A 26060-nucleotide genomic window follows, 5' to 3' on the forward strand; every position below is an offset into this window, starting at 1 on the left:
TTTTGAAATTAAGGATTTATATTTAAGTTTTACTTATATTCAAAGTAGGAAATAACATTCCTTGTAAGAGCTTAATGTTTGTAATGATACAATGAGAGGTAACTATTGCAAAGTGATTAACAGTTAACTTCAAATGATCAGGTATTGAACTTGCAGACATTATATTCCTGTCACTGACCTCTTTTCAGGCATTTAATAGTAACATCAATAGTACAATTAAACAGGTACCTCCAGATAGGAACATTTCTTCATGTATAAAGCTCAATTACCAAAAATATAAAAATGCTAGAGTAATTTGAAATACATGAGAGGAAAAAGTGCTATGGCAGAAGTTTAATATTTTTATCTGTGGAATAAGTTATAATTTTCAAGAATTTAGTGCAGTTTTTGGCACTGGTTTGTGTTTTTATTTGCCTGAATTGTAGAACAGGACTTGAGATGCCCAAAAACTGTTAGATACTTAAGGCAACCAAGTGCAAAAGCTCCGTGTACATTAGATATATGTAAACAGAACATTTCATAGTAGAAATTGTACAACTATTACAAGTCCGTAAAGGCCAAAAACATTCTGCCTAGAGACACAAATGAAAAATGTAGTTACACTAATCAAGCCAAAAACTACAAATGCTTAGAAACATACCATCTTCTCTAACACAAGGCAGACGCGTTACATTGCTGTGCTAGAATAAGTGCTCTGCTTTTCTCCCCCTACATAACATGCAGTCTTCCCACAGGTTTGTTCTTTTCCATTTAGTTATGTACCAGTCAACAACAGAGCTCCAGATGTTAAAGCAAAATGCACAACACAGCAAACGGAATGTAAATGTACAGATATTGGACCTTTTAAAAAAATACAGTACCTAGGATTCCCCATTTTAAACAGTTTTCAGCATATTGCATAGCAGTGAACTCATCTGCTACCTAAAACTGCTGCTGTTGACCCACATGGAGTTCCTCTTCAACTCTTCTTTCAGTTTTCTTTCATACTGTACAGTGGGTCCACAAGCTTATTGTGCACATGCATTAAACCTTGGGGGGAAAGCAACAATGCCAGCTTTACATTAGTTATACTTTTTCAACATATCCTTCTATCCACATTTTTATTTGGAGTTTGCTTTGAAGTACACGTTTTAAATACTTCACTGAAGAGAATAATGGCTAAAGTAGTTCAAACGTTAAAGACAGTACATATATATATATATATTCCTGTATCACTTGAATACTGATGAAAACTTCAGTATAAAGTGAGCAGGTATGAGAGAGTTCTCCGAGAAAAGACCCATCAAAAAGTAGATCTGGAACACTTCCAAATGAATACATGAAATCCACCCATCTTTCTTTTGTGTTAAAGACTGCATAACAGCAACATAAAGTTCCCTCAATTTGGCATAAAATTCAAATTGTACATATACTGATACTTTTACAGCTTGAACTGCAGTGTTCTAGCATTGCACCATTACTGTCTTTGTAATTAACAGTTTACTTATGGTCAGTTCAACTGCTTTCTATTCTAGCTGGGCTGGGTTTGATCATATACAAGTCATCTGTAGTTGTGATTAGAGGAGGTTTTTTTTTTTTTCCCCCTTGTATTCAGGTACTTGCTTTTTGAAAATGATGACAAAAGGGCAATAAAAAAAATGTGCTTCTTTCTTTACTTTCTTACAATTTAGTAAAAAAGTCACCTACATGTAGGTAGGTCTGACATTCGCACTCTGGTATATTTGTAACCTCATTTCACCTGAACAACTAGTAACAGTAACTAATCAGTGTTCACAATCTGCAAAGTGAAAGTCCATTTTCATAGAATCATAGAATCATAGAATAGTTAGGGTTGGAAAGGACCTTAAGATCATCTAGTTCCAACCCCCCTGCCATGGGCAGGGACACCTTACACTAAACCATATCACCCAAGGCCTCGTCCAACCTGGCCTTGAACACTGCCAGGGATGGAGCATTCACAACCTCCCTGGGCAACCCATTCCAGTGCCTCACCACCCTAACAAAGAATTTCCTTCTTATATCCAACCTAAACTTCCCCTGTTTAAGTTTTAACCTGTTACCCCTTGTCCTGTCTCTACAGTCTCTAATGAAGAGTGCCTCCCCAGCATCCCTATAGGCCCCAAACTAAACTAAAGATTAACTTATAAAGTTACAAATGGAAGTAATACGTGACATTAAAAGAGAAATTTTCTTAAAAAAAAAAATCTATAAAAGTCTGACAGTAGTGCACATTTTAGTGATTATGGCGATGAGTATTCAAATACCTTTTGCTACATAATGCATCTGGCAGCAAAGTCAGTGTCACTCCAGAAATGTCTAAAATTTGAGTAACTATACAATCTGAGGCCATTATAGTATATGACCACAGCAAAGGCATTTTATACAGCATCTATTTCTAATTAGTGTGTGATTACTTGATATAAAACATGTTTCTAATTCCTTACCCACTTTCTGACATGTTCAGCCATACTACACAGCCACCTGTAACTGACTCAAGAACCCAGCTCATATTGTCTCTGGAGATAATGACTTAGCTTCAGTTATTTGTGCAAAACCCCTCAAACCTCAGAAGGCAACATAAAAAAAGTTTCTTAGATTTCATGAAGGATAACTACTGGGCTGATGTACATGGAAAGATCAAGTCTAACATTTTCAGTTGAGTTTAACAGTGAGAAAATATTAAGTATACATTCAATACAAAAGCCATTTGTACTGAAAGAGTAACAGCTGCACACACTACTCAAGCTACAGCCACATTTTGAACCTGAAAGCATCTTACTTACTACCAGTGTTTTTCCTCTTCTAAAAAAGGGAAATGAAAAGGAGATAATTATGCACTTCCTGCATGCATGAAAAATGCTTACAAAGTAATGCCTCTGCCATATTTAATGAAGGATATTTAAATCCTGCTAATGAAATTGTTTCAGGAAAAAGAAACAAAAGGGTTTTTTAAACATATGCACTGGTCCTTACTTGATAGATGCCAAAAGAACTATTTCAAAGTCTCATAGTACGCTTTGAATAAACAGATTTCTGCATACAGTTTTAAGACGAGCATGCGAAAGTATGGACTATCTATACTTGTGGATATGGACTGACTTTTCTGCAGACTAGTTAGTAAATTCAAGACTCATTTTCTGCTTCATTCTGCAAGGAAGTTATCTTTCCCTTTTCTAGTAAGAACATGTAAGTACACTTGATAATTTTAGCCTCTAGGAGGGCTTTCAGAAAGTTAGAAAAAAGTGAAGGAAAGTAAGAGTTATCCTCATTACCAGCCAGTGTGGTACTTACTTATCAAAAAAATAAAATCTGAAGTTTCATACAGTACCTTAAGATTTTTCTAAATGGTGAAAAAAACGTGGTAAATAGCTACCACAATGAGCAGTATTAAGAACTAAGAAGTCTAACCTGAAGATCAAGATTCAAAAATAATTCTGAATTTGACTCACACAGATTTCTCCTCCATCTTAAAAGGGAGGAATCTCACTGATTTGAGGGCAGGTAAATTTAAGCAAGTTTAAAGAATCTTGTTAAGAATTCTATTGCTCTGTATTATAGGGTAATTAAATAGAGTGTGACACATAGCACACATTCATATACTGTAGCCCTTGATGTTTTTAAAGCAGTGTTCAGTGTCATTCATACCTATTAATTCTACATTAGGTTTATATCTTCCTCAAGCAAAGCTACTGTTTATATGAAATACAGGACAGCGTTTAAAAATTATCCACACAGTTAAAGAAAGCTACAAATATTACCTAGCAGTGTGATACAGGTAGAGACCAACACACCCCCCAGTACACAGCAGAGAACAGCATACTGAAAGAATCAAAAATTAACAAGCTGGCCACAGTGATATGAGGATAAAAGTCACAGTAATGACAGAATTGCAATCTACTACATATATGGGCACTGGTGAAGTAATGATCTAAAGTGTAACTTCCTAAATTACAATCTTGATCTCAGATGCCTCAGCTACTGTAGGTATCCATGCCAATGAGAAAGATATACAGATTTACTCAATTGCATTTACTGTGCTAACACAGCTAGGAGAAAACTACTTTTCAGCTTCTACAATGAATGTAATTCACATCCAGGAAGTCTCAGTGACTATCAAAAATCTCAATTGAGTCTGCCTTAATATGCTTACTGCCAATATAAAAGCACAGCAGAAAGGTGCAATATATTCAGAGTCACTATAGACTGTTACGCTAGTTGCACTGGATGAAAAGTGTCCTCAGGTGGCTTCAAAGTTGGCATCACACATCTTAAGTTTACTAGACAGCACATAGCAAAAGCAGCATGAAAACAGATCAGGATTAAAATGTATCAAGTTTTCTTTGAGTGAAACTTCCCAGTATATTTAAGACAACTATTCTGGAACACCAGACTGCTGGTGATCTACAAACTGTTAGAGATGACTAAACTATCATTGCAAATGGGAAGCAAAGGAAACGCTTTTGAAGTAGATTTGTCAGGAATGTAAGGAACATAAGTTCTGCTTCCTAGCACTTTACCATTCACAAGAAATAAGTTAACATAATTTTTAATATATAACATTAGACATTAGCTACTGTAAAGTGTTGGAAAGCTCACACTTAAAGCAATGTAAGTTTTTCTGAAAGATATGTGTAACTTCTGATTTAGTGCTCACCTTTAAAGTACTTTACAGTTTTAACTCTTAGTTCTAAAGTAGCATCTTCATCACATACGAAGATAGTACGAGGGTGCTGCTGGAAAGCAGAAACCGTCCACATATGATTGACTCCTTCTTCAATTGCTTTGTACAAAGCAAATGCCTTATGTGCACCTGTTATAAGAATCATCACCTGCAAAACAAAGGTCTCTTTACTTTCAATCCCAGTATCAATACCAATTAGTCTTTAAAACAGACACATGCAACTAGAACTAAATAAGGTCTTACTTCTCTAGCATCCATCACTGTACCCACACCAACTGTTAGCGCCATAGTTGGTACTTTAGATAAGTCTCCATCAAAGTATTTAGCATTTGCCAAAATGGTGTCCATTGCTAAAGTCTTTAATCTTGTTCTTGAAGACAAACTTGATCCGGGTTCATTGAATGCAATGTGGCCATCTGGACCAATGCCTTGTCAAAGTTAAAAAAAAGTAAATCATTCCAGACCTGCGAGTCAACAAAGATCCTCAAACATTGTAAATGATTAAAAAAGCTTTCGGACTGAATCTTTCCTTTTGGTTCTCCATTTTTTTTACAAAAAAGTAAAAAAAAACAGTCAAAACTTATTTGAAATTCAGTTATTAGAAACTTGGACACCAACCATACTCTTACGGAATTCGTACTGGCTCTTTGTTAATCACAGAACTTTCTTACATCACAACTGAAAAAAATGGGTTTAGCTAAATCATGAAAATAGTGATTAAAGAGTCAGTATACTCATTTGAAACCTAGCTACAGAGCATTTCCTCATACCTCCAACAAACAGATCAATCCCCCCCGCTTCTTCAATTTTCTTTTCAAATGCATCACATTCCGCCTGTAAGTCTGGAGCATTCCCATCAAGGATATGAGCGTTATTTGGATCTATGTCAATATGTTTAAAGAAGTTATTCCACATGTAGGAATGATAGCTCTCTGGATGGTTTCTGGGAAGCCCTGAAATCATTTAGTGCGAAATTAGCATATTACAAGACTTAACCAAACAGCCTTAATTCTAGTCTATGTGTAACCAATGTAGGGCATACAAGTCAAACCTAAGCAGGTCAGATGAAACAGTATTTGAAATCATATTCAGAAAAAAAAAAATTCTAGGCATGCACAGGGCAATTGGCTTACATTCCATTCTCATACATCTTATCACAAACAGTGTAGTCTTCAAAAGAAATACAACCACAACATTACAAGACAACATACTTTCTACAGAAGTATTGTAAAGCAATGATTTTAGTCTAGGATCTACTTGTTTGCTATTTGCATTTTAGTGGATAAAGGAATAGAGAAAAATGCTAAACGTGACCCCACAGACAGAAGTCTAACATAGGAGTGCAAACATACTAGACTGACCTTGTGCTTTGACGAAGTATTTAACAGTTTTAATAATGGAAGAAAGTTACCAGTATAGTGTGTTCTGAAATAATTAGCACATCTTACCTACATATTCATCCATGTTGAAAGTCTTTACATATTTGAAAGACAGATCTCCTTTCTTGTGATATTCTATCAGCTTTTTGTAGCATCCCAGAGGAGTACTCCCTGTTAAAGAAAACATTTCTATTGTTCTATGTATCCACACAACATTTTGAGTGTATTTAAAACTCTTTATAGTTAAATTTTGCTACAAGGCTTTTCAACATTATAAGAAATCTCTTATTTCTCATTTAATATTTCTTAGTTTCTCAAACTTCAACTTTTTAAACAAATCAAATCTGTATTTAAAAAGACATACGTTGGAGTATTACCAAAAAGATACTTGTGGGTTTTTTTTTAATTCTACATCTGTTAGCAATGATACAACCATCATTCTAGGTTTAATCATTTACATAGGCTTTGAATAAAACTTGCCTGTTGGTAGACCAAGCGTGAAATATCTTCCTTGACTTGGCTTGAACTGGATAATACGATTACAGATGTATTTTGCTGCCCATTCACTAGCCTGATCATAATCTTCAAGAATTACTAGCCTCATTATGGCACTGAGGAACTTCTATGATAAAATAAACTTTAACCTGAAGAAAATGTCAAAGTTTTAAAAATAAGCACCATATGAATAGTTGTAAAACTTAGATTACAGAAGAGATACAAAAGGACCTTTTATATTGATGACTTAAAGTGCTAAATAAAGGATCTTTTCCTTGCATAAGCATTCTTGCAGTCCTAGATCAAGCTGGACTTTGGACAATCAGAAGAAAAGCTACAGAATCCAAGTGACAGATTACAATCAAAACATTTATTAAAATTCACAGACCAATTTAAACTAGCTTATAGGAAAAAGCTAAACCGAAATGAGAACAAGCAATTTTAAACACCAGCTTTTTAACTAGCTGTTTCTCTTAGGGGAGGACAAACTCTGAAATAAAAGCAAATAAGTAAACAAACATTGACATTAACTCCTGTTACTTATGACCAGCTGAATGCCTAAACCTTCAAAAACAAGGCCCAGAATAACCACATGCTTCTATATTTAAAACTCATAATTCTAAGAGAACAATAAAAACTCCTTTCATTCCCATTAATGCTCTGTAACAATGCTCCAGGAAGCTTATTAATCTGCAAAAACAAAAAGTGTTAAAGCAATACAGATATTTGAAATCTTTAAAATTCACAGGAAAAAATAGCTATGAGATCGTTAAGGTCACATTTTCCCTTTTCAGTATAACTTTAAACAGAAGTCAGTCACTCTTGATAGGCTCTGATTTTGAGTACAGCCATATAATTGCCAAGATAAATATCTAGAGAACAAGCTTGACTGTTAAAAGTACATAAGCATCTCTTGCATTTAAGTGAACCTCATTTTCCATGAGTTTCTGCTTAACAGAGTCAGGTAATTGTCAGAAAGACTAAGACTCTCTGTCCAACTTGCAATGTATTTACACTTCCCTAATGTGAGCATGCATGCTTGGTATTAGCCAGGAAACAACATAGCGGTCAGAAGCATAAGGCCAACTAAGTGCCAAATCAGCACTAGCACACACCAGTCTTTGCTGACTCAAAATGAAGTTTCAAAAGCAGCATGAATTAAAGTGCAGTAAAGGTTAACAGGGTCACATCTGTTTGTTCCCCCCAAAGAAGGAAGGAAGTGAACACCACCCTGTGCTGATTATGGTGCTTTCTCTCCCTGGACAGGAGAGCAATGACAAGTCCAACTCACCTTTGCAGAGAAAATGCTATTTCAGACACTGAAAGAGTTAACACATTTCCTTGAGGAAGACAGAAAAACGGAAGAGATAAAGCGGCTTTAGGGCTGCCCAGTCAAACTTCAACAATTTTACCCTTAGAACATAGCGACTCTCTAGCAGCACCAGGACAACCGCGGGTTTTCAGCTGAAAGCACTTGTCCAGAAGGATGTTGAGTCTACAGTGGTTGAGAGACTTACTGCCAGACCCCCATCTCCTCCCTCTCAGACACGCAGTCTGCCCCCACTCACCCCGCCCGGGGCCTGCGGCCGCTGCTGCACCCGTACAGCGAACAGTAGTGCCCAGCCTCGCCCAGCCTCACCCCGCCGAGGAGCACGACCCTGCCCGGCGCCGCTCACCTCCAGGAGAGGCGCAGCAGGCAGAAGTAACAGAGGAGCGGCACACAGCTGTACCGGGAGGGAGAATCGGGACCACCGCCCGCCCGACAGCACCGCAGCCTACAGCTCCCTCCGCAACCCGGAAGCACCTGGGTTTGGCCAGGACAGGAAATAGCCTCGGAGGGGTGGGGCGGCGCCGCGCTTAGAGGCGGGATGCTGGTGGCGTCAGGGCGGTTTATGGAGTTCTTGTGTCTCTCGTGGTAGTAGGATCTGAGTGGAAGAAGGTGTCTGCCCTCAGACGGAGTGTGGGAAGCTGCTGATGGCTTGGGCTGGGGAGAGACTGCTGTGAAAATTCTAATCTGCCTCATAGGTTAAGCTCGAGTAGGGCCTTTCTGAGGCCTTTCCCTAGCCACCTGCTTAGGGGAAGCAGGTGGCACAGCAGGGTCTTAATGAGAAAATTCACCCTTTAAATTCAGTGTTTGCTTAAAGCAGACAAAAGAGTGTTCATAGTTATTGTAATACCAAAAGGTAAAACATCATTTTTTCCTTTTTTTTAAAAAAAAAAAACACCAGCAAAACCCAAACTTGTCTTTAAAACCAGTCAGATAGTTTTACAGATGTAGCTAAGCCATAATCTAAACAACCATGGTGTGAGAGATCTTGCTGGTTGGTAAAGGGTTAATAATCTGAAAAAGAGTTCAAACTCAGGATTGAGTAGGGAAACTGGTAGGGATAAAACATAACAGAGCAAGCAGCATGACTTATGAGTTACCTGTATATGCACATACTGTAGGGTTCACTGTGGCCTTACCATATTAGAAAACCAGGGTAAATCTGTTTACTGGCAGGGGCATAACTAGCTGAGGAAAAACATCATGACTGAAGGCTAAAGGGAGGGAGAGTAATAAATAATAAAGGGGGAGTATAAAAAAAAAGTTATCTGTAAACATAACACGTGTTTCTGCTAACCTGACTAGAACTGTTGCAAGGTAATTCAGAAAGATTGAGTAATGCTTTGCCAAGGGCATGAAAGGTGCATTTGGAAACTGTGAGAAGATACATATCTTAGTGGAGCCCCTGGGGATTAGCATGCAACCAGCAGAAATAACCATTGCTTCAAAATCTGCCCTTTATTTGAATTTGATTAGCAGTTTGATTAGCTCATGTCTGTTCTTCTGATAAAAACTTTATCTCAGAAATTTTAGCAGGTCCCAAAGAACACTCTTTTTTCTTGCACAATTCTTGAGTCGTGCTCTGAACCTCTGCTGCTCTTCTTGTTTTAGGGTATGCTTGCAGTGGAGGTTGTGATTTTCAGATCCTATGTGACAATCAAAGTTTTGCCTCTAGATTTCCATTCTGATTTTTTTTCTTACCTACATATGTACTGTGTGTAACACTTCAGTGGTAAACTACTGCATACAGCAAACTAGTTAACACAGTTCTTTGGTATTACAGGCACCTAGGTACCTATAGGCCTGAAATAACACCCCCGGGATCATAGGGGTGTGATAACAACCTCTTCCTCTGGTAATCCTTATTCTCTGAAATATAAGATCAAAGTAAGAGATAACTGAATCATTTTCTCATGGTCAGCTATCCATGTGTGCTTCTGTCTTTTTCCTCCTAGATTTGTCTATTCACTTTCTTTGCATCCTTAGTGTTGCTAGCTTGTATGCGGCAGTGTTTTACTGATCAATAGGCTGTTCTGCTTCCCTAAAACCTTTACTACCTACCTTGTTGTCAATATGTCAGCTGTTTCGGAGGATGTTTATTCTAGTGTACGCTTTCTGCCTGCTACCTTGACAAGGTAAGAGTGGAGCATGCCTGAATGGATGGAAGAGAGGAACAGCTGTTTGTGTTGACCCCTTTTCCCTTGGCAGAACGGCCAAAGACTGTTCAACTCTCAGGCTTCTCATCTTGGATCCCTTTCCTAGCTCTACCCTGTAGGTATGAACCTACCATATATTCATTATCCTATCATTGTCTGTTGGCTTTGTTCAGCACTCTGCACATGCAGTTGTTACAGTGAACTGAGGTCTTTCACGCAAGTTCTGTTGGTTTCTAGAACTTGAAAAATCACTTTGTTCATCACTAATGAAAAACTTAAAATTCAGGTCATTGTCTCTCCCATGTTGTATTTTCTCCAGGAGCTCAGAGAATACATGATGTACTGTTCTGTACTCAGTGGAACTTCTTAAACTTTTTCCTGCTGCCTCTAAATTCTGAATAACATTCTGTTGCCTTTTAGCAAACTTGGCAGCATTATCAACTGCTTCTGTTAGACAATCAGACAAATTCTGTGTCGTTTGTGGGCATATTCAATTCTGCCTCTCTTTGTTAGTATGCTAATGCCTAGACTATGATTTCTCCCAAGTCATTCTTCAGATTTTCCTTTCTAATTAGTAACAGATGCAAAATGCTCTATAGGCACTGAGTGTTTCTGCTAGCAGTTAGGCAAAGTCTTAATCCTTTATTAAGTTACATTGAGTAGCATGACTAGAGATTTTAAGAAACCTCACATAGTATTTAAAATTCTAGCATCTTTCTGTTGTTTCTGGAAACTGTCTGCAGTATTTTTTTCTTAATGGCCCTTTTTGTGAAGTATTAATTAATATACTGTAGTCATGGTGGTCTGATTTTCATATATTTGCTATGGATCAAGTGGCTTTTGTGCTGCTTTGTTTAAACCTGTCTTTAAGTGACTAGAAATTTAAACTATATGTACTTCAATAGTAGCCAAACTGCACCAAGTTTTACCTAAGGAGGTCTGCTTGAGCTTTGGCTGAATCCAGTCTTTTAACAAGGTAGCTATCCCTTCCTCCTTTTTAGTTTGCAGAATAGAAGGATCCTGCCCAGAGTTGGGGCCTATGAAGGAAAATTACTCAAATGGACATGGACATGCAGGAAAGCCTCTGAGAATAAGCCAGAAAGGTTGTAATTAAGATATTTGAAAAGGTATTAAATATAGAGGTTGAGAAACAAGTAGTTGATGAAAAGACTTTAAAAAAAAAAGACTAACTCTTATCACCTTATGAATCTAATTCTTGTATTGTGGCTGAGATAATTTTCCTCATAGCAGCCTTTCTGGTGTCTTGTGAAACAGAGCTTTTCCTAAAGGTAGAAATAAAGGATACCAAGAACAGGCTCCTTTGCAGGCTTAAGACAAAAGTTGTGCCCCTACTTGAAGCGCTGTGTGATGAAGAAATGCCTTTTGTTTTTTTGTTGTTTTGTTTTGGTTTGTTGTTTTTTTTGTTTTTAATGTACAGGGAATCCCTGTTTGTTCCAGTGCTTCATGGAAGTTTTATCACTGAAGAAGACTGATGGTTTTTGAGATCTTTTTGCACAGTGTGCTGTCATAGTTGTTAAGGAGCAAGAGTGAGTGACAAGGGATTTGAGTGTGGGTATCTGCTCAGCATGCCAACTGGTCTGCCCAGTTAGGCAGCCTGATTGAAGTGTGGGTGGCCTGATTCACAGCATCCGCAGGACTAGCACGATTTGCTGAGTGATAGGAGGAATAAGACACCTATCCTGGGTGGTGAATTCTAGCTAATCCTAAGCATCTCCTTCAGGAAAACGTGAATAGCCTGAATATGGAGGTTTATACAGAATGAATATGGAATGAATATGGAGTCAGATAATTTGCAGCCCAAGTGGCAGTGTTTCAAAATTTAGTTAGCAGTGGTCAGTTTGGATTCTGACGTGAATAGATGTTCCAAGTGCACACATGTTGGGAAAAGCAATATTCTGATTATCTTTCTTCAGGAAGTCACAGTGCAGGCACACTGTGTTTGTAGTCTGGTGTCACAATAGACTGTCAGGCAAACAAGCACTTCTCTTCCTCCTCTCCCGTCATGTTTTCAGAGAATAGGGCGACCATGGTGAAGTGCAGAGGAACATGAGGGAATGACCTGGATGCTGACTGCTGCAGCCAGAATGGCATATTGCCATGTGCTGCACAAAGCCAGTGAGAAAGCAGCAGAGGTTGTAGGTGTTTTTGTAGAGATATTAATGAGATTGGGCACAAAAATAGGCAGGAGATTTTTAATACTCCATCCCATTCCAGCTATGCATGTGGGAAATAGGGTCCTTGTTTTTGCAGCCAACAGACTTTTTACTAGGCTATCCACAGGCCATCCTGTGCCATCAGCTTGGTTTCTAGGTATGTATAATGAGTGTTGAGAAAATCTGAGTCCCTGATGCTCATGAAAATGTTCTCCTTTGACAGTGTTTCTTCAAAACTAAACCAGGATTTAAAACTTCGTGCTAGGCTTGCAAAGATGATGGGAGATGTGAAATACGAGCTCACTCCTCTAATCAAGATAGCAGGGTTTTTTTGAGGGACAAAGTCAATAAAGGAAAAGCGACAGCACTGGGCACGTGACCATAGCCAGAGGTGCACTGATTAGCATTTGGTACAGGTTTATATACTTTCACTATTGCATTAGCCATATACATATTGATAATTCCTCCGTATAGGTGGGGAATATTATAACTACCTCCAGGAGCAGCATCTGTCTGCGCACTGCTCTCTGGTGGTTATGGTTAGGGGTCTTGAGGATGAAGTAAGTAATCTTCCTCATGCGGGCAGGGGTCTTCAAGATGAAGTAAGCAGTCTTCCTCATGCTGCACTTTTCACCTTTGGCACAGTTGGATGCCCCAGTAATCACAAACTAGCTGAAACCAGCCATATCTGTAATTTTTCTGATAGCTGGCAAAGATTTAGAACAGTGTGACCTTCGTACAAAATTTATTGCAAGCAAAACAGGACGGGCAGACAAGGAGTATCCAAAGCTTGCAGATGTTTGGGAGGCAGTCTCTAAACTAACTGATAAGTAGAAGTGTGAAGTAATTCGCTCATGTTTGGTGTGGCCACTAAATTTTGTTATCTCATCACAGACTTACAACACAAATGTTCTTTATCTTCAATCTAAGTTAAGCTAAAAGTACTTTAACCCTATGTTTTCCAGGCAATAGCTTTCCTCATATCAAGCCTCCCCCACACACACCTTTTCTTTTAGCTCTACAAATTCTTTTGCTATGTGACTCCATTTTGCTCAAGAGTTCTGGCCATTTACAACTTGTCTAATCTTGTGTCTTTAGCAAGCTTTGCAAACTCATGAACTCATACAGTTATATCCACATAGCAACACCTATGATTTGTGAAAGCAAGTACATTTATGTGTTTATCACAATTCCCCCTGTTTTTCTTAATGTGTTTGACTTGAGACATAATTTCCATTTCTGGCTTTTCTCATTCGTTCATTTATTTTTTTTTAAATTAGTTTTGCCTCCTCAAATGGATCATCACGAGTCCAAATTTTTAACATTCTAATTTTTATTCTGTTCTCTCAGGAGTAATTATTTCAAACCGTGATTGCTCTATGGTCCTACGGACCATTCTACTCATCAGGGGAACAGCACAAGGTACAATGAGTAAAACAATTATTAACAAAACCCAGCAGGATTCCTCTTAACCCCCCAAAGTTCCACCAGTTATTGTTCCACTATTTTTCCATATCTAAGTTAAACCCTTTCCAGGTTTGAACGGGAACACGTGCGACCCTTTTCATTTCAGTAATCATCTTTTCGATAGCTTTTCCTTTGTCATCTATCTGTAAACAACAGTTGGATAGACTGAATTTCACACACACACACGCTTCCTGGGCTAAAAGGTAAGCCAGGGCTAAGCAATTTTGATATACCGCCATACAAATTTTGCTGTTCTGTTTGGCTAATATGGTTAATGCATCACCAGTTTTGTTAGTCACAATTTCCAGGACTGCTTGCAACCTAATTATGCGATTTAACATATATATAGGAGTCCGGTATCCCCAGGATCCATCCTCAGCCCAGGAGGTGGGATCGTAGTATGCAATAATTTGCTCTGGGGGGCAGAAGATAGCCAGAAAAATAGTTCTCAGTGATTTTTATCGATACTTGTAAGGAGAATGATGTTGCATCCCATTTAATAATTGCTCTTTTTTGTTATGAAATCAACTTGGCCAGTTTTAGAGAAGCTTGGAAAGACCAGTCACGAAACAGTTTCAAGAAATGTAGTTTGGACTTCCTGTCTCTCTCTGTGTTGACTAAACCTTTTAAATATCAGCCTTGGGGTTTTGGGTTTTTTGTTTCTTTCGGTGTATTTCCTTAAAATGTCATTATTTCATCAGACTAACTTGTGTGTGAAATAAACTGCCCTGTTCGGCGACAAGGCCGTGGCTGCGGGTTGCCGGCAGGTGGCAACAGGGGGCCATCAACCGGCCGCGGAGCGGGGCCGTGCGGGGTTGAGCGGAGCGGGGAGGAGCGCACCGGACAGGGCGGGATTGTGCCCTAATCTCTTTGATTGTTGCCTTTCCTTAGGGGGAATTTCTGCTTCTGCTGTGGTTTTCTGGTAGTTTTAGCTTCTGAATTCAGCTTTGCAGATCATTAATTCGTTAAATAATGTTAAATACCTTGCGTTCTTTACAGTCTTACTGCCTGTCTTTGCTTCAACAGAAACAATAATCAACTTTATACTCCCCTAAAAATAAAATTCATATTTAAAAGAAGAAAGACTCAAATAGACTCCAGTAAAATGTAATTAATATATTTTCCAGGTAATTTCTTTCAATATATAGAAGCTTCCTTTTGGAAACTGATGGCATCCTTGCCATGTCAGCTATTCAGTCAGGCTAGTCTGAGGCATGGCTGGAGCAGATCAGAAATGTATTTGCACCTAGTTTGCAGAATGCGCAGCAAACTCCTGATATATGTTTATGTGGATTGACTATCTGTTGGGCTTTCTGAATCCACTTCACACTTAGTTGCAACAACTCAGTGTCAAGTCCAGTTTAGAAGGTGGTTATCCTACAGTGCAGCTGCTGAAGCTTGGATCCTACCTAGGTCATTGATTCCTGAAAGAGGAGATAATGGTTCTTGCCTGACCTGGGGATGTTGCAAACGAACTGAGAAAACAGGGAAGGCTTAAATAAATTTTTCTCCCAAGAGATTTTTTTTTTTTTTTTAATCTCTACAAAAAAGAAGTGGCTGCCTGTCCCCAGAGGGTAGGCTGTTCTCTGCTGACTGTACCATCTGTAATTGTGCAGTTCCTGAGACAAAGCAGCGATCTCCAGGTGACCCCGATTACAAATCCTTTTTCTCTCTTAATACATAGCTGACTTTCCTCCCCTGTGATTTTTGCTTTTATATGAGGACCCAGGGGTCTCTTATTGGAATGCAGGTGTGTGGCTGGAGTGGTTCCCACCCCTCCTGGGACCAGTCAAAACTTCCCTCAGACTGTGGCACTGGAAAGTACTGATTGTTCTTACCAGCTTGTTAATATAATCTTGAACCTTGAATGATATAAATTCTTACAAAATTAAATTTTCCCTTTAGAAATTTATTTATATGTACTAAAGCTACCTTATTCTGTCTGGTTTGAGTGATCCTGTGATGAAACACAGGATAAGAGAGGACATTTGGACATGAGAAAGCCTCCGAAACATATCTTTTATTGTACCAAAGAGAAATAGTGCATTATTTTATTTGATTTGTCTACCTTCTGTTGCCACCTCTCAAACTAAGGGTGTGGTGATCAGCAGGCAGAGGAGTTGAAAGACCCAAGGCCAGAATTGTCCCTGACTCTGTAACACTGCATCCTTTATTTCTTTAACAAGCTCCTTGTAGAGCCTAGCTTTCCAGATACATATTCTTTTCTGAAGATCTAAAAATATGTAGAATGCAACCCACCTGCAGCCAGTTCAACAAGAGCAGCCTCTTGCCCCTCTGAGCATGGATGTAAGGGTGGCATGGGCATGGCCAAACAACTCACCTGAGCATGGAGTGATGATGTGCTACTGGTCTTTGGTTAAGGGTTTGCACACAGGACTTTATATGAGTGTGCCTCTCTGTGAACGGTGTTCCATCCTTAAAGATCACACTCATTCTTTTTCCACCTTCTTCTCACAGTTTTCCTTTGCTGAGCCTTTACCATGCTTGAGGTCCTTCTCTGGCAGGAAGGATAGGACTTCTTCTAGTTTTGTTTTAAATTGTGTAGACAGCTGCTACAGGGAGTTTTCAGTGAGTAGCATGTCTAGTTCCATATAAAACTAGTCCCAGGCGTCTGGAGCACTGCAACACTGCTTGTTGGCCCAGGTTATTTTCATTCTGTTAGGCAATGTTTATTACAATCAATTTGTATGTTATCAGTGGTATGAATGTTTTGCTTGTTAGTGGAAAACTCGTGCTTCTTGCTGAACTCCTTTCAGAAGTTTCAGGTTGGTTGCTGCCTGTGTTTAGTGAGGCAACAACTAGTATGTGGGGAGCTGTTTTCTTCACTTCCCCTGGTTATTTAGATAATGCAGAAAACATGCTGCATGTAACCTCTGGTAGCTTTCTCTGAGGGGCAGGGGGTACTTTGAGAAGGTACAGGACATATTCTGGGAGTTGGTATGGCCTTCCAGGTTTGTAAAGTGTTTGAAGAATTTGTAGATTCCTGGCTTGTATGGTGCTGCATACAAAGTGGTGGTAAAACTCTCTGCTACATTGATCCTGTTTTCACCTAGGGTTTTTACCTTGGAAGGAGAGGAGACTCTGCTTGTGTCAGTAAGACTGTGAGTAGAAAATAAGATGGGGCAGGCACAGGCCAGTTCTTCACATGAGGTAGACTTGCCTGTGCTGATTATTTAGATTAGCGTATTCAGGATTTTCAAAGTGTTTTCCTCTTTTCACTTATGCAGAAGCAAAGATGTGAATTAAAAAGGGTGCACATTTGTGAGTGATGACTGCACAAAACTTGCAGAAATGTTTCTTGCCACTTGCTTTAAAATTCAATAGATTAAAAAAAAAAATCTGCCAGTATGATTAATCTCTAAATTTTATTAGTCTTATTCCTAGAATGACTGTTCTCCTTTAATAGAAATGAGCCCGTGTTTCTAATCTTTTGTTGTCACATCTCCACCTCTCTGATTTTCATACCTCTGGTGAGGTTATAAAACCTTACTAGGAGATAAAATGCATTTTATTACTGCAATATGGATGTGTTTCCACGAGGCAAATGAAAGTAGGGGGTGCTCTGAATGTGAATGATGGTTGCAAATAGTGATTTTTAGCTGTGGGTCTGATTTGTGGCCAGAGCTGTTAGAACTTACACATGGCACGTTGGGCTGCTTGCACTCTGAAATTCAGTCTCATGCTTGTGTTGTTACAACTGACATCTGTTTCGTTAACCTGCAGCCAATGTTCCCCATGAGTTTCTGTAATTGCTGTTGGCAACTGACACAGCCAGAATATGTCTAGGAGTAGATGCTCCTGCTGATTTCAATTTAGACAAGGCATGAATCCACAAACAAGAAGCCACAAACGGCTGGAAGGGGTCAGCTCTTAACTGATTCACAGATGAATAAGAGTGTACTGAGAACAAATCACATGGATTTTTTTAAATTTTTTTTTTGCATACAGGTGACCATTTGTTTAATGAAGACCTGGTTCATTCTGGAATATGTCAAATGCTTTGCCTAATAGTAAGAGACAGTTGCCTCCATACATTCAGCTGCTTCCAATTCAAAAACAAATGGCACCCACAACTATGAATTCCTTTTCCTGTCATAAAACCTTCTGCTGTGCTAGATGGGCCTTTGGTTTGGCCCACTACAGCTGTTCTTTTATTCTTATAAGAAAGAAATTAAAATCTGCAGGCCTGCAAACATCTACAGATAGGGAATGTTCCTGAGACAGCAGAAGCCAGCTATTGGTCAGTACTGTGGAAAAACAGTGTAAGCTGGAAATATAAACAAAAGGTGAGAGACCCTAAGAGAAAAGTGAAGATGAGCGTATGGGAGAGAACCACTAGAGAGAGGAGGCTATAAGGAGAAGCATGGTCCTACTGCCTTCAGAACAAAAAACTCATCATCTATGGGTTGAGTGTCATCTCTGTGCACAATAGTCCAAAAAGAAGTTGGTGTCAGTGTTGAAGTTACATGGTGGCCTTTTCCAGGTTTTCAGTCATGCACATGCATTTAATTTGCAAAGCCTTTTACCTGGATATGTTTCATTGTTCTTATATTACTCTACCTAGTGAACTTCCCCACGAGGGTTTGCTTGACCTTCTCTTTTTCCAGTTCACTCTTCTTATCCTCATCAAAGCCCAAATGTAGTGGTTTCCTTTTTTTCATCAATCTTTGATTCAAGTGCCTCCTAGCTCCACTTCTCCCCAGATTCATTGGGCAGCAGGTCTGCATGACCGTATTGGTTTGTGGGACAATGGATCCATACAGCAAGCTGTGTATGTTCCTCACTTCGATGAGGGGTAATGGGCTGGGCAAGTGACCCTCCAAATCTGGTAATACTAGAGTTCAGCTGCTGACACACTGATATGCATTTAGTCCCTGAGGTTGTTCTGAAAGACATGGCACTTTCTTGAAGTGTACATCCTTACTGCATGCCTCCCAAGTTAGGAGACCTAAACTTTTGGCTTGGAAATTCCTCTGATGATTCTTCAGTGCAGAGCATCACAAAGAAATGTTATGCTGTGCTATTTAAATCTGAAATTTTAGTTTGGACAGTAACTGTAAAGTAAAATTCTGATCCAGAGAAAGACTTGTCAAATCTTTGTAATTCACATTTCCTAGCTACATTTTGAATCTATACATGTTGTTCATCTGGAAAAAAAAAAAACAGAAAAACTGAGAAATTGGAGGAATTGCTGGGGTTTACTTGCCTTATTTTTTTTTTTTTTTTTTTGTCCTTTGGGCCTAATTATTGTTATCTGGGAAAAATCTACTTTTTCTTTATAGTGAATAGTTTATAAAAATAGCCTGTGCATCTCATTTTTCTGACTTCCTAATTCTGGCAGTTGGTGACCTGAAAGATGTTCCATGAAAAGCCAGTTTGTCTTCTGTGGCTTCTTACGAAGGTCAGCTGTTGTTTCCTGGCAGTTGCATAGAAGGAATTTTTTGACAATTTCTCCCCAAAATCTGTAATTTTCCTTCTCTTCCACTTACATCCTTTCCCTCTTCCTTTCTGTCTAGCTCTTCAGCTAGTAAGGTGGTGTTTCGTGCAATATATATAATACCAAAGATGGTTGATTAACCATCTGAGGGTGCATTGTGGGTGTTTGTTACAACTGAGACACCTCTATGATAGATTTAGGAGTTTGAAGGCTTCAGGGAGCATGTGGCTTTGCATACATGAGGAAAACATTCTTTGGCATCAGATGTGCAATGTACTACGCTGTCAAGAACTAGGATTAAAGGGTTTGCCCTGCCATCTGTCAGGCTGTCATTTCCAATAAATGCTATGTCACAGAGATGTTATTATGGCACAGACATTGGCTAAAAGTGGAATGCCCACATCATCCTAGGAGGATATTTCTGAAGTAAAACCAAAAAACTTAAAAAAAAAAAAATGTTACCCCCCCCCCCCCCATGTGATTAAAAAGAAAAAATCCAGTGTGGGGTTGTTTGGTTGGTTGTTTGGTTGGTTTTTGTGGTTTTGTTTCTTCTTTTTTTTTTTTTTTGTTTGGTTGGTTTTGGTTTTTTTGTTTGGTTTGGGTTTTTTTCTTTTTATAGTTCTGGGAGAGAAAAATGGCCAGAACCTGAGAATGTCTCTGGAAGCCACATACGGGACAATGAGGAACTAAAATTCTTTTCTTGACCCAGTTACATACCATACACACGGTACGTGGCGCTCACTGGAGACTATCATAGAGTATTGATGCAAGCTTGACCTTTTGTCTCTGTTTACATGTGTTCCTATCTGTGAAGGCCACAGTCCAGTGAGAACGGTCACACAATTGCCTGCCACTGTTCCTGCTGCTTTGCAGGTAGGAGGACAAAAGCATGCCAGATACTTTGTTCTTGGAGGGTCATTTCTTACAGGAGCTTATTCAGACTCCTTGAAGTTACCGGCGGGTTTCTGTCGATGTTTTTTTAGCCATATGTTGGAAATGCAGCAGAAATTGCATCTCTCTTTAGGAGTGCATTTTTTAGCCCACTGTTTGCTGCTGCCAGTGCTGGCTTACATAACTCACAGTATGATAAGGATCCCTTCACAGACAATAGCAACCCAACCATAAAATCAAGATCTTTTGATCATATTTCAAGGAAACAATGGTTTTTCTTCTTTTGCCATTGTATTGTGCTGTCCTTTCTCTTCTGGTGTCATTGAAGCTATGCAGTCATAAGTACAGTTGCATAATATATGAAATAAACCACTCATATAGTCATCAATAAAATGGCTAATTTTTTATTAATTTTTTTTCTAACATTCTGCTGCTTTCTCTGTCATTTACTTCATGTTCCATACCAGGAACAAATTTGGATCACTTTGGGCTAAATGAGACATTCTGGAAAATGTGATGGCTGCTCTTCATGCCAAAAAAAATGCAGTGGACTCTGTAGCACACTGCAGGTGTTGCAGGTGAGCAACAAGAGGAAAGGTACTTGCTGGGTACCTCCAGGTATAAAACATGGATCAAGGTTTCCCACTTATGTTTTGGATCATGAGGAAAAGTTTCAGTATGTGTTGTTTTATTATAGAATACAGATTAAATAATTCCAGATGTTTAGTTTTACTTCCGGGATATGATCCAGGGCATGGATAGGTCATGTGGAATCACAAAGTCATAAAAAAAAATTTGCACTGAGAGGGACCTTAGGGACCATTTAGTCCATTACTCAGCTTCAGTTGTAGACATATCTTTCCAGACTGTTTCTTGTCTAGCATGTTTTTTAAAACCTTCTCTGGTGGTTATTTCATAGTCTCCTCCAGTGCTCAATTATCCTTGCTGTTGTTAATGTCTGTTCTGATGTCTAACCTAAATTTCCACTTTGTGTAATTTGATGCAATTATGTTTGCTCCATACACAAAGGTTGTGGCATCAAGGATTCCTTTGTCATTGCAAAACCCTTTCTTCTCTTTGAAGACCCTGTGATGTTTCCTCTTAGTTCTCCCATCCCTTGACAAAAAAGCCTGCAGTCTTTCAGCCATGATAAGATTCTTTTTCTCCTTGCTTCTGTGTAAGAGAAGAAAACCATCTTGCTTTTCCCATTTCTCTGGCTAGCTGCATGTTGAGAATATTTAAGCATGTTTTACCTTTTCTGTTCAATAACCATTGGGTATAATTTTCTGAGTGTGCCTGAGAAACCGTCTAACAAAGACAGGATAGAGGCAGAAACTGCTACAAAATCATAGTGAAAGAAAGTAGAACATACAAGTTTTGAGTGTAGGTTTTAGTTTAATACCTAAAAAGGAGTTGTGTGTGAAGTGAAAAGAAGTGCATGGGATATCTCAGAGGGAGGTAACTTCTGCCTTAGCACTAAAATCGTTCTCTCTCCCAACCTTCTCTCATCTCTTGTGGGTTTTTGTTTGTTTTATTTTTAGAACTATTCTGGTTCTTGCTACATTTCTGCAAGAGAGTTATGGTTAAGGCTGCAGCCGCAAAAAGGTACTTGCAAATCTGTCATAAAGAATATGAGAAAAATACTGTGCCTGACATTGTGATGAAAAACCACAATATTTTTTCTTTCTCTCAAACTGTCGAAGAGTTAATAAAGATACATCAGAAAGGCAACACAGCCAGAGCAGGAGGGAAGCAGGGTGTCACTTCCTGACACAGGATTTTTCACAAGTGCCAAATAGGTAGCACAGTTGTTTTTCTAACCTTTGTAGCTGTATGAATCAGTGCAAGTGTCTTTCAGTTTGATCCTTCAAAGCATTTCCATTTCCTCAGTTTTGCTGAAAGCATAGAATAGAAGGAAATGATTCAGGATAGCCACAAAGCTAGGGAAAGCAATCGATGATGCTCAGATAAGATGAAATCACTCATCTGCACCTTCAGAAAGGGAGCAGAATCCATTTCCAGGCCTTTCCACTTCATCAGCAGTGAAGATGAAGATGATAATGATTGAGTACTGAAAAGATGGGAAGAATGTTTTATTCCTACAAGGATATATGAAAGAGTACCTTTTCATCAGCTGTTCTGCTCTGAGGGGGTGGTAGCTGAGGTTTCTGATTTAAGCCTTTGCTATTTAGTTAAGTTCTTTGCTAACAGAAACTGCATCAAAATGAGTTTGAGATTTATTTAGAAATAAGAAAATTATGTTACTAAATAAGTAACTAGATAACATTAAAGCCTAACTCTGTGATCTGAACTAGCAACCAGAAGTCTTTATTTGGGCACTATTTTTAATTATATTTCTACCAGGCAAAAAACAGTGCCCTGAAAGAAACAAACACAACAAAGTAAATCCAAAATTCCTGAGGTTTCAGGGGAAGATTCAGCACTAGTTGCACTGATGTGTTGAACAGAGATTTCATCAGGAATGGCTTTAGGGCTGATCTGCCACTGTGTGGTAGTGGTTCAGTGACAGCCTGGTTCTGGCTGGAGGAAATAAAATCTGAGTGCACCACTGCTGTGCAAAGCATACACCAGATGACTCCTGGTGTCAACAAAGTTGTCTGTGGGAAGAGTACTACTGCATGATATATCACTAATGCAGATACCAAGGTAATCTAGGGTAAACTAGTATAGATGAGGGACTTGACCTACTTTGAGTCCTGCTATGTGAATATTTCTGGTGCCTAGGGGTTTAGTAATTTACTCTTATCAGCATTTTAAATGCTAATTTTTGGTTTTGAAAGCTTAAATAAGAACCAACTAATGACAGTGTATGCTAGCAGCTTTACTCTTAATCTCTAATGAAATGCAATTGTGACTTTACAGTACTGAGACCACTGCGCTAAATCAACTTCTAGTTCAATATGCATCTGTCCTACCATTATGATAATGAAGTTCCTGGAATGGTGCAAGAATGAAAAATATATTATAAAGCACTACATGTACCAAAGTATTAATTATTTAGAAACATGCAGGAAGAAGATATCCCGTTAGGGAGAGAGCAAAACTGAAGAATGGAATAATCCATGATGTGGAAGGTGGTCTCAAAAAAGGCATGGAAGAGAACAAAGAAACAAATGAGGCTAAGGACGTAGGAAACAGCTTTGAAAGTCTGGCCCCACTGCAGCACTTACATACCAGCAGCATTTTAGAAGGATTAAAAGGGTAGCAAGATCTCTGAATATTTCAGAGAAAGAGAAGGAAGTGATGAAATCAGGAGCTAGATCTATTTTTTTTAATTATTTCTTTTTTCTCATGGGCACTGCATGCTGCTAAGAAAATGCTGTATAGTTGCTGTTATACCTTCCCATCCTGCTCCTCAGCTATGCTTATTGCTAAATTATACTTCCATTAGCACTGAGAAGCACTGTACACACTCACACCCTTCTCCCCACAGTCATTTGATTTAAATCTTGATTCCAGGCCTTAACAACTAACTTCTAGAGAGAAGATACTGTAGATCCCATTGCATATTACCTAGTTTGAGGCTTCAGTACAAAATGATTTGTACAATTACTGGGATTCTCCTCTATAGACTTTATGGACTTTCTGGCATTTGTATGAAGTCTATTTCTAGGCCTGCATATTTCTAATGCTTCATCCCGTTCTGATAAAGAGTACTGCATACAAATATTTTGCATTATGAAAGACCTTTTGAGAGCAGCTTGCTGTGTAATGAAGTCTTTTAGGGTTAATACTGTGTGAAACTCATGCCATTACCATACAGGTCGAATGGTGCAGCATCACACCCAGGACTTGGCCTTCTGAGCTCTTTTAGTAGCCTAAAAGGTTCTGGGCTCACCTGGAAATAATAATGTCAGGGATGAGGATGGCTGGGAACTGTTAATCATGGGCTGGACAGAATGTTCATGTGCTGTGAGAATTGTGATATGTATGGTTGGGAAGAATCTACACTGCTAGCTACAGGTGCAAACAGGATAGAAGTAAGGTGGGGGGATGAGTGTTTAAGCCAGCTCTAGATGGCTGCATTAATGTAGCTGTATCCTTGTCACTTGAGATGTGCAGAGGGGCAATTCTGCACCAATACATGTTGCTAACATTGACCTTTGGGAGGAAATAAATGCATTTTGGTGGTTTTGATAGGATTGTTCAAGTTAATCCCATGGTATACAAGCACAATAGAAAAAGACATTCACAGACTCTTGGAAAAAGCCGTCATTCTGCTACATGAAATATGTGTTTAAATCTCAAAATAACAAGTATTCAAATTGCTTTTTTTCATTTTGTGCAGCTTTCAGCCACAACAATCTACCAAATTATCTTTCTCTGTAGAGGTGGGTAATACAGTTAAAAAATAATGATTTCTTTAGTAGTATCTTTCTCGCTTACTTCACCTAATGCCATCTGTAAGCTGTGCTACTAGCTCCCCTTAGAGATCCTATTTGCAAGCCCAACTGCTTTTTTAAATGTAATTTATAGGGATCAGTGAGTGACTGACACACATCTAAAGAGACATAATAAAAACCTATGAATATAAATTACAGTTTTATCTATGAGTTTTGGCTGAGGCACAGTTTCTTTCTATATTACAAAAGCGTGAAAGAAACTCTAGATCCATGTTATAACTCTTTTGGTTACCAACCTAGGTTAAGAAATTCCAAATGCTTTTCCATCATCACTTCTGAGATGTTATCAGTCCCCTCATTTGGGCTTATTCAATAGGTTGGGTGTACCCATATTGCTAAATGATAAATTTTAAAAGGTAAGAACCAGAACTCCTTATTCCTGGCTTTCCCAACCTGTTTTATTTGGTTCTTTTTGCAGATTTCATTAACAGTACTGCCACAGAATCACTCATATAACAAATGCTAAATCTGTTACCAAAGTCAGGAATGAATGATGTGGATGAAAGATCTTACTCTGGGTCTACTGCTGAGGAAATAGTGATATGGAGCTTGAGTTTTGGTGTGGAAATTGTCATTAGAGGCAAGACCTTAGGCATATGTTTGTTAGGTCTCTGCTTCAGAAAACAGTTCTGATATGTTGCAGAGGTGGGTCTTAACATCAGACAGCAGACTTTCAATACTTGAAAATAGATAATCTCAAGAGGGTCACTGGAAATATAGCTTCTTTCAAGGAAAGGCAGGTTGCTCACACCACACATAAAGTCTTTTTTAGAAAAGAGAGGAATACGGATTTTTGTGCAGGCAATGGGAGATCTTTTTCAGGAATAATATCAGTTGTGATTTGGCTAAACTTAATAAGTAGATACCATTACACTAAAACGAGACTGTAATTGCACTCTGGTTTTAACTTCTTAAATATGTTAAGCATTGATATAAATCAGGCCTGGAGAGAAATGGTTGGTACAGAGAGCTCCTGCCCCTTTCCCTATTATCTCTGGATAATAGGGATAATTTCTTATCAGCACTTTCATGCTAATCCAGCTGTAGAAATAGCAGAATATCCTCTTCCTAGAGGAATTTGACATCCAGCAAATTCACCTTGGATCTTCACACTGTCAAGAGCCTTGAGCTGGCTTTGGCCCTGCACACTTTGAAGACAGAAAGGATTTCATGTCATTGCTTGTTTACTTGCTGTTCCCGCTTCTCTGCTCTGTGTTTGCTGACTTAATTATATTTCTCTCTTCCCAAGCTTATTCAGGAGATCTACAATCACCTTCCCCACTTCCCAGTATTTTCTCTCCTGTTGGTACACCTGGAAGCCACTGTAATGGAATAAGGTCTGTAAAGTGGTGTACATCAGAGTCCTTTTTTCTACTGCACTTCCCTCCCTTGTTATTATAAACTGGCTCCAGTGAGGTGTCAGCAATCTGTATGCCGGTTCTCTCTGAAAACAAGGTCCAACGACTATATCACAGCATCACTTGGCCACCAGGAGTGGGACACAGGTATAGGTATAGATTTTTTATAGTCCTTCCTGCAGGGTGTCTCTAGCCTGAGGCAGAATGGTTTTCCTATGGTGGAAAGATAGATTCTGCTTTTGTCCTGGTG

The 26060-nt window shown here is 38.9% G+C and overlaps 1 protein-coding gene across 2 annotated transcripts; it reads right to left on the reverse strand.

Moving 5' to 3' along the window:
- Window positions 1–8335, reverse strand: GNPDA2 (glucosamine-6-phosphate deaminase 2). Of its 2 annotated transcripts, none has more exons than XM_062642443.1 (7): window positions 8232–8335; window positions 6537–6704; window positions 6130–6227; window positions 5452–5634; window positions 4925–5109; window positions 4655–4829; window positions 1–1029 (listed from the first exon to the last, which is right to left on the reverse strand). In XM_062642443.1, the coding sequence occupies exons 2-7, from the start codon at window positions 6662–6664 to the stop codon at window positions 971–973; spliced, it is 828 nt and encodes a 275-aa protein (XP_062498427.1). In that variant the 5' UTR covers window positions 6665–6704; window positions 8232–8335; the 3' UTR covers window positions 1–970. The 2 variants fall into 2 exon arrangements, with proteins under 2 accessions (XP_062498427.1, XP_062498428.1); XM_062642444.1 differs by having other exon boundaries at window positions 6130–6231; window positions 6541–6704; window positions 8232–8334.
- Between the last annotated feature and the right edge of the window lie 17725 nt (window positions 8336–26060).

The sequence above is a fragment of the Pezoporus occidentalis genome, unplaced genomic scaffold (genome assembly GCF_034315485.1).
Source record: "Pezoporus occidentalis ecotype Australia unplaced genomic scaffold, CSIRO_AGI_Poc_V1 ctg71, whole genome shotgun sequence".
NCBI lineage: Eukaryota > Metazoa > Chordata > Aves > Psittaciformes > Psittacidae > Pezoporus > Pezoporus occidentalis.

What these genes read in the sequence shown, in the direction of transcription:
- GNPDA2 (XM_062642443.1), bottom strand. Translation starts at nt 6,664, where the DNA reads ATGAGGCTAGTAATTCTTGAAGATTATGATCAGGCTAGTGAATGGGCA. An exon ending in CTTGGTCTACCAACAGGCAA is followed by an intron (nt 6,228 to 6,536) that starts GTTTTATTCAAA and finishes TTTAACAGGGAG; the next exon opens with TACTCCTCTGGGATGCTACA. An exon ending in GATTGATCTGTTTGTTGGAG is followed by an intron (nt 5,110 to 5,451) that starts GTATGAGGAAAT and finishes AACTTTGACAAG; the next exon opens with GCATTGGTCCAGATGGCCAC.